Source organism: Protobothrops mucrosquamatus, unplaced genomic scaffold (genome assembly GCF_001527695.2).
Source record: "Protobothrops mucrosquamatus isolate PMUCROS unplaced genomic scaffold, P.Mucros_1.0 scaffold671, whole genome shotgun sequence".
Taxonomy (NCBI): domain Eukaryota; kingdom Metazoa; phylum Chordata; class Lepidosauria; order Squamata; family Viperidae; genus Protobothrops; species Protobothrops mucrosquamatus.
In genome coordinates this window covers 27,096-35,739 of record NW_015386959.1, presented here as the reverse complement: position 1 = coordinate 35,739, position 8,644 = coordinate 27,096, and the positions used below count along the sequence as shown (strand labels likewise).

Below are 8,644 nucleotides of genomic sequence, written 5' to 3'. Positions count from 1 at the left end.
TGTGCATATCATGCCCATGCCCTGCTCTTCTCAATGCATTTTTGTGATCACCCATCCCAGGATTATAAAAAGTAAAATACTATCAATCTTTTTTCCTTACCAGTAATATTAACTCTGTCCCCAGGCTGAACTTTATCCACTAAATCATTGTGAGCAAAAAGGATAATAGTGTATGGTGTCTGACCAGCTGGCATATCTTCTGGAGACTCCTGTAGTTTGATCTGACAGAAAACCAGTGCAAAAATATATTTTTCTATTATATCAGATAATTCCAAAATATTCTTCTTCAAGAAAACTATCAAGAGCAAAAAGAAAGGTGTTTTCCTAGGCTGTATAGCTCTTATAAGATAGGATAAACTGAGATTGCAGCTGTCTACTCTCAATTAATTTAGCTTTGACTAGGTCAGTGGTAGGCAACCTTGGCTCTTTTATGACTCGTGGACTTCAACTCCCAGAATTCCTGAGCCAGCATGCTGGCTCAGGAATTCTGGGAGTTGAAGTCCACAAGTCATAAAAGAGCCAAGGTTGCCTACCCCTGGACTAGGTCAAAAGTAATTTCAAAAGACATTTAAAAATAAGGATTTTTAAAGAAGGTATAATATAGCATGGTATAAAAGTTAACTGTTTAATTAGCATGCAGCCCAAGGAATGAACATTTGCAAGTCACTATAGACCTGGAGCTAAAAGCTAACAAGAAACATACATATAGTAATTTTGAAAATTAAGGTTGTCAGAATCTTTATGATTGAAGATAAGAGCAACATACCATCTGTTTATCCGAGAACAGAGAGCGATTGTGAATCAAATTCATACTATGTGTGGTGTTACAATTCTTACATGCTGATGGTTCAGCAATCCTGCCACGATCAATCTCAACTCTTGTTGTGAATCCACAGACCTGACATTTGAAGAAAGCTTCTTGCATTTCCGGAATTAACTGGGATGTTCTGATCACCATGCCGCTGATTGTGACAAGCTGATCAATATCTGATTTAAAAATGTTTTTTTAAAAAAACATATTGTTAATCATAATGAAAATTGTGTTACTGTAAAATGGCATCTAGCATTTCTAAGCATATCCCAAATGGATATAGATACGATAAGACCACATCCAAAATATTCATTGTAGAATTATACATTTATATATAAAGTAAATTATTCTATTTCAAAATAAAGCTGATATATTAGGAAATAATTTCCCAAATGACAGTGTTTCTCCCCTTGAAGCAAATACATTTGTTAAAATTAAATTGCGCAATAGTGACAAAATGGACTAAAATTCAGTTGGTTAAAAACCTGTTGACATCTAAAGACATTTATAAACAATTTCTATGATAATACACAAATATCGAACTTGTACCAAAACTTACCTTCAGGGTTCAAACTTCTCATGTTTCTTGTCTTTAATGCATTGTATGGTCTAACCTGAATTTGATGTTCCAGTATGGAGTCAGGGTAACGCTCAAAGAAAATTTCATTAGCAGCCATATCAAATGTTGGGATTACTTCCTATGCAAGTTAGATATAAATGAAAAGTACATATTGACATTCTTCAGCACTAGCACATCCTTCCCATAAAAAGCAACTCAGTCATTCAATCCAATTTTATAGTGCAGTGATGGCGAACCTTTTAGAGACAGAATGCCCCAAAACCACCACCCCACCCGTCCCCGCTCCGCCGTGCCCGCTGGACCACCCACCTCCTCCACAGATCACCCAGGCAGCCCAGCAGCGCCATGGTGGCCACGCCCTCCGCTCGTGTCCTGCAGCATCATCTGCGCGCGATGGGGTGCAAGGGTTTGTTCCCGCTGCCCAGCTACCATGTCCTTGGCTGCACAGCATTGTGTGGGCTGTGCCCGGGGGCGATTCTCCTCCGGAGGGCTGCTGGTGAGAAGGGGGCCACGGGAGGAGGCGGGGCTGGGGCGACGGTGCGTGTGCCCACAGAGAGGGCTCCGAGTGCTGTCTTTGGCACGCATGCCATAGGTTCGCCACCACTAGTATAGTGGATAGATTCAGAATCTACATTATTGATATATTTATTTTAAAACATGGAGTGTGTGTGGAATATCTCATACAGTGGCTATATATTAATGTGTGGTTTTTCTGGACACATAGGGCTTTTTCATTTTTAAATAATGTCAACCCCCCAAATTGTTCTGGACTTAGGCAGCCTCTAAATCATTAATAAATAATTATTAAGCAAAGACTCAAACCATTCAATACATTTTTAGATCAAAATAAATGCTTGTTCATGAAAATAAGCAATTATGTAATTCCTAATCACAAGAACTCTTATAATTTTTGCAACATTTTTATCCTGCACATTAATGAACATCCAAATTACTTAAAGCAATAAATCCAAACTGTCTAAAATTACCTTTGGCTAAGACTATTCCTTCATTAAAAATGACTATTACCTGGGGATAGCACATCAGCTGTCTGTAAAGATTTTCATCAAATGATTTTAGATGGTCACAATTTAGATTCAGAAATGGTTCCCCAATTAAGTTTATCTGCAAGGTGAACAAACATTGAAAATTAGCACGTAAATCTTCCAACACAAGCCTAATTTAAATAACAATGCTATAATTATACCTCTTCTAGTCTCTGCATGTATAAAGGTTCATTAAGATCCAAGCCAATGTTTTCTTCTTCCTTAGCTGTTGGATCAATAAAACGCTGAAGAAATCTCTGAATATTTGAAAACAAGAGAATACGGCTTCAGTACTTGGGCTTGTACAGCAAAATCACAATAGGATAAAAAATCCTGATGCTGGTCCTCAACTCAAACAAGTCTCCACAAGGGCTATCAATTTTATGTAAACAAAGAAAAGCATAATAATTAAATATAAATACCCTGAAGCATTCAGCAAAAAGCTTTTCATACTGCATGTTTAGACTTCAAGTCTGTTACCACAATTTCAGATCGAATTATGAAATATAACTACTTACCTGGAACTTTTCTTTACATGAGGCTACATTGACATCTGTTCCCCAGATCACAAGCTTTTGTCCAACAGAGTGTTCACTTGCCATCGCATCACCTGGTGCAGGCTAAGTAAAACAGGAACTTATTAATATAAGTCAAAAGGATAGTTTTACATTTATTTATCTAAGAGAATGCCAGTCAGTTCAACATTTTTTTAATATACGTAGAGTTGACATGTGTACCTCCTGAAATGTGTGAAAAAAACCTACCGTATCAGAATGCAGATCCACCTGTCTGGTTTTACGGACAGAGCCAAGATCAGCCCGTTGTCTAATTGGAGTACCTCGTGCACCACTCCTTGGTGTTCCTTCCACTCTAGAATTAGGTGTCCCATAGGTCAGAGGTGAACTAATATCAAAATCCATGGGAACTATTAGAGAAAAAGTTTTATAACATAGGTTATATTTTTTAAACACAAGCTTGATTTATTTCATTTCCTGCCAATATAAAACTTTATGTAATCATACAAGGCTATTTTATTAGATTTATATCCTCCACTGTCAACAGACACTTAATAGGTATCAATAACCATATGCCAATTAACTATACAAAAACAAAACATGCAAGATAAAAATAAACCCTAATAGAAACTTCCGTTTGTTTCAACCTATCCAGACACATGACTCCTTCAGCTACAGACCAAGACCCTGTAATACACATCTAGGGTAGCAATATATAATTGACTATCACTAATGCACTCATAATACTGCACCCTGAACTGACTACAGGTAGCCCTCAACTTACAACAGCTCATTTAGTGACTGTTTGAAGTTCCAATGGCAATGAAAGAAGTGATTTATGACGGTTTTTCACATTTATGACCATTGCAGAATCCCCATGCTGAAGTGATCAAAATTCAGATGCTTGGCAACTGGTTCATATTTATGACCGTTGCAGCGTCTCAGGGTCATGTGATCCTTTTGCGACCTTCTGACAAGCAAAGTCAAGGGGAAAGCCAGATTCACTTAACAACTGTGTTACTAACTTAACAAAATGCAGTGATTCACTTAACAAGTGTGGCAAGAAAATTTACTTAACAAATGTCTTGCTTACCAACAGAAATTTTGGGATAAATTATAGTCGTATGTCAAGGACTATCTGTATTTTTCCCAATGCAGGTAGCCTTCAATTTAGAACAGTAACTGGAATTGCCATCACTAAGCAACACAGCTGTAAAGTGCAATGTCACGTGACCAGTTCTGGTTACCATCATTAGGCAAGGATAGCGTGGGTTGTTAAGCAAGGACCTCACATCACTCTGACATCCAAATTCCTGCCAGCTTCCCCACTAACTTTGTGGGAAGCCAGTAGGGACCGTTAGAAATCGTGATCCTAGGATCACAGGGAAATTGCAAACGGCCAGAACTCCAAGGAGTGAGTTGTAATTATCGCTCTTTCAGTGTGAAGGATCACTGAATGAAACAAGGAACACCTGTAGTGTTATGAATTTGATGCCTCAAATTTAGGACTGTATATCTTTTCCTTTGTATTAATATTCTTCATTCATTTTTATTGATGACAGAAGAGCATCAATTACAAATAAAGTTAAACAAAGTACGTTAGAAAGTTATTTACTACATATCTCAAATTTACTTGACAAATAATTTTAAAAATCCTAATAGTTTAATGCAATCACTATCATCTGATGTTAAAGATACCTGAATTTTGCATTTGTGGTGGACTGGAAAACAGAGCATCCTGAACATTTGGGCTTTGTAGGTCAACTGGTGGAGAAGTTGGCATTGGTTGCAAATCTGTAGAGTCATCCAGGCGACTCTGCTGTGACGGAGTGGAGCGTAGGGATTCAGAAGCAGCTGCAGCAAGAAATACTGTAAATAAAACTTCAAGCCAAAGAGTTTCAAGAAAAATCTGTACGAGAAAGTGCTAGACTCTAGAGCAGGGGTAGGCAACCTCGGCTCTTTTATGACTCGTGGACTTCAACTCCCAGAATTCCTGAGCCTAGCTGGCTCAGGAATTCTGGGACTTGAAGTCCACGAGTCATAAAAGAGCCAAGGTTGCCTACCCCTGCTCTAGAGCATCACAGAGAAAGTGAAAATACTTTCCTTCCTTAATCTAACAGCATACTCAAATGACAGCAAAGTGGTAAGGCTGCATTCTGCTTGGTACTCCACAGTGTGGTTGAGAGGAATCAAAATGTTTACACTATCTTTAAACAGTTTAGTAACTTTTACCAATGTGAGCTCCCCCAAATGCTCCTGTAATATGAAGATACAGGAACAAAAACAACCAGAAGATAGGACTCAATAGTTAATAGCCTATCTCAGTGTTTCTCAACCTTGACAATTTTAAGGCATGTGGACTTCAACTCCCAGAATTCCACAGCCAGCATTGCTGGCTGTGGAATTCTGGGAGTTGAAGTCCACATGCCTTAAAATTGTCAAGGTTGAGAAACACTGGTAATAAACAAGCCACCCACACAAAAACAGAAAGCAAGACAGTTGTAGATCCTCGCTTGCAAACGCACAATCCTTGCGCGACAGAACTCGGACCGATCAATTAGCCCGGGTTGCACTATTCAAGAGATCGCATCCAATCGATCACTGGGATTCGGCGAAACGAAGGACGAGCAGAGCCATCTCCCTCAGCGCTCGGGGATCAGCAACTTACGGGTGGGAGCGTTCGCGTTCCCGCCAGTTGGGGCGGTTTCCCCTCTAGAGCGTTTTTTGCCTCGGCGACTCGGAGTCGATGCTGGCGAGGACATGGCTGGGCGAATCCTAAAAGAAAGAGGAAGGGAAACTACAGGTAACGGGGAGCGCCGCACTACAAAGAATGCCAGTAATCAACTGCGGTTCATCAACTACCTCTAGTAACTGCGCCCAAAGGCCACCGCGAGAACTTCCAGCAAACTAGCCCGCTCCTCCTCGAACGCCTTGAACTTTTGCTTCGTTTCCCCCAAACAGGTTTAGCAGAAGAAGGAAAAAAAAATCCGCGCCAAATGGGATCACCTGACCGCGCGTTTTCGCGGGCTTTCTCGCCAATTGCAAAGCGGGAGAAACCACGTCTGCTCGAAAAGGGGGGGGAGCTAATACCCGCCTGTCTCTTGCACTTTTAATATTTGAAGTGGTGTCTTTTGAGTGGGGTGGATGAAACGACGAAAACCCGTTGGTCGGCTTGGTAGAAGGGGCTGCTGACCAAACCCTACGGCCCCGTATGCTTCCAAGTACTTTTTTTTCCATGTTGAGTTCCCCCCGTGTTCAACTAGTACCTCCATGTCTCAAAAGAGTCTCTTTACTATTCAGATAAGGAATATCCAATTAATTTCAAGGGGGAGTTGTCTAGCGTTGTATGCTAATTTAATATTCCGACAGGACCAAGCGAATGAGAATGTCGCTTTTCTTTGTCCTGTAATCTTAGACAAGATTCTCCCCCCACTTCCAGGCGCAATGGTTTAGTCTAATTTAATATGCAGGCAGCTTCCTCTTCCTAAAGCCAATCCCGTGATGTTTTCTTGCGCCTGATAGAGTTGGTTTATTCCTTGGATGTTTCTCTTTCAATCCTCCTCCGTCCGGCTGTGGACTTGGTTTCGTCCACTCCTCTCCACTTCCCTCTTGAGCCCGAGCTTGTTCCTGCTGCTTCTGCTGCTGGTACGGCGGGCGGCATGGCGCCCTCCCTTGCAGCGCCTGGCGGTGGGTTGCAGGGCTTCCTTTTCCAGCTGCACGACGCCCTTCGGAGTTCTGACCCCGGCAATGCAGCGCTCCGCGGGTGCGGCTTAATCCGTTCTTTAGCGGAGTCGTGTCTCATTAGCAGTGGAGACGACATCCTGGGTGTGTAAACAATTGATCAAGGCGTGACCTGAGGTCTCGGCAATGTATTCCTTAAAAAAAACAAGCAGATTTCGGTGGTGATGCAGTGGAATTGGGGCTTTGGAATGTAAACGCAAGCGACGCGTTTCTCTAACTCTCGAGCCATACGGAGAGCAAAGAGCTCGGTGCGTTGCTTATTTCAGCGAGCCCTACTTAGTAATGTTGCAGCTATGTGATCCGTTCTGGAAGCAGAATGTTTACTCCAGACTCAGTTGCAGTTAATTTTGCAGACAGGACTATAGATGCTAGCAGTGGCTGCATTCGCAAATCCTGTGCACTAAACAAGGAACAATTGCTTGGCTACAATCTTCCGAGTAATGAGTTGTGCAGGAGAACTTAAATCGTCCTATTACCGTGCAGATACTACATCACTTTGTGAGAGTATTATTTAACACATGGAGGTTTGTTTACATTATGTTAAACTGCTTTACAGGGCTAAGTTCTCAACCAAGTGATATATAAAGCTATAGTAATCTTGGTATCTTTCGATAAAGCTGCTGGAACAATTTGGTTTCTGAAGCGGCAATAGCAGGGAGCTGTATAGTGTAACCTAACAGTTAAAAAAGTGATGTTCTGTCTCAGCAACTGTAAGACTTGTGGACTTCAACTCCCAGAATTCCTTAGCTAGAATGCTATCTGGGGAATTCTGGAAATTGAAGTCTTTAAAGTTGCTAAGATTGAGAAACATCAAGTTAGAATGTTGAACTGGGGTTGGAAAGATCCAGCTCAGCCAGCTATGGATTTGACTTGGAAGGTGCTTCTCTGCTCTTGCTGTTTCTCAGTCTAATCTGAGAACATTTGTGAGAATGAAATGAGTGGCTAGTCACATTTCAGTGGTAGCAGATTCTCCACTATTTAATTTAGCATGATGAATAAACCCAAGCAAGGTTTGAAATTGTCTAGACTGCATGTAGATTTTCCCCTGCATCTGTGATGTTGAAAGAAAGCCAAGTGCATAATCCTTGTTCCAATATGTCATGTATTTCCTGAAGGTGCCATTCTTTGTTACGTTCAAAGGGATAGTATTATATTCTGAAACCCTTTATTTGGAAATACAGATAGTCCTTGACTTACGACCACAATTGGGACCAGAATTTCCATTGCTAAGCAAGACAGTCATTAAATAAGTTGTGCCTGATTTTACAAGCTTTTTTGCCATGGTTCAGCAAATCACTGCCATTGTTAAGTGAATCATGCATAATTAAGTGACTTTGCTTATTGGAAGCTGATTGGGAAAGTAATGCTGAAAGAAAAATCTTCATCAGGGTCCAGTCCAAGCCGGGAATAAACAAAATGGAGACTGCTTCAGAAAGAAGGTTGTAGTTTATTGAAGAGCAGAGCCAGACAGAAATGTGACTCTAGGAAAGCTGACCACATGTAGCAGGGAGTGGTGGGTTTTTATACCTTCTTGGGCTTTTGAGGTTGTTTCCTGTTCCTGTGGCATGAATTTTGACCTGAGGTTCAGTGTGCCTTTCTGGTATTCTAATGGTGGTGGGTTAATTGTCTTATTCTGGAGGGGGGCGCGGACCTGGCAGGTATTACTGAGACCTGGCTGGGCGTAGAAGGTGGAGTTCCACTAGTTGACATCTGCCCGCCGGGTTTTCAGGCATTCCATCGGCCAAGGACCCGGGTTAGGGGCGGGGGGGTAGCGGCCATAATAAGGGAGGACCTTTGTCCAAGGGAGACCACTGTGCCTCAGATAGACGGCGTGGAGTCGCTCTTTGTGAAGTGGGGGAAAGGGGTGCAAGTGGGCTTGTTGATTATATACCTGGCTCCCTGCTATGTATCAACAGCCCTGCCTGAGCTGGCCGACGTGATAGCCGGGGTGGCG

The 8,644-nt window shown here is 41.7% G+C and overlaps 2 protein-coding genes across 2 annotated transcripts in view; one reads left to right on the top strand and one right to left on the bottom strand.

The window, feature by feature from the left end:
- MCM4 (minichromosome maintenance complex component 4) overlaps positions 1 to 5,913 on the bottom strand; it is a 14,477-nt gene extending 8,564 nt beyond the window's left edge. The window contains exons 1-10 of the mRNA XM_015818058.1: positions 5,812 to 5,913; positions 5,618 to 5,724; positions 4,648 to 4,803; positions 3,199 to 3,359; positions 2,953 to 3,054; positions 2,596 to 2,691; positions 2,418 to 2,513; positions 1,371 to 1,509; positions 767 to 987; positions 101 to 221 (exon numbers count right to left, since the gene is read on the bottom strand). Of these exons, the coding sequence (XP_015673544.1) occupies positions 101 to 221; positions 767 to 987; positions 1,371 to 1,509; positions 2,418 to 2,513; positions 2,596 to 2,691; positions 2,953 to 3,054; positions 3,199 to 3,359; positions 4,648 to 4,803; positions 5,618 to 5,711 (1,186 nt within the window). The 5' untranslated portion in view covers positions 5,712 to 5,724; positions 5,812 to 5,913. The remainder of the gene's footprint in view (positions 1 to 100; positions 222 to 766; positions 988 to 1,370; positions 1,510 to 2,417; positions 2,514 to 2,595; positions 2,692 to 2,952; positions 3,055 to 3,198; positions 3,360 to 4,647; positions 4,804 to 5,617; positions 5,725 to 5,811) is intronic.
- A 695-nt stretch (positions 5,914 to 6,608) lies between these two features.
- Positions 6,609 to 8,644, top strand: part of LOC107289326 (DNA-dependent protein kinase catalytic subunit-like) — a 28,805-nt gene continuing 26,769 nt past the window's right edge. The window contains exon 1 of the mRNA XM_015818060.1: positions 6,609 to 6,774. Coding sequence (XP_015673546.1) covers positions 6,609 to 6,774 — 166 coding nt within the window. The remainder of the gene's footprint in view (positions 6,775 to 8,644) is intronic.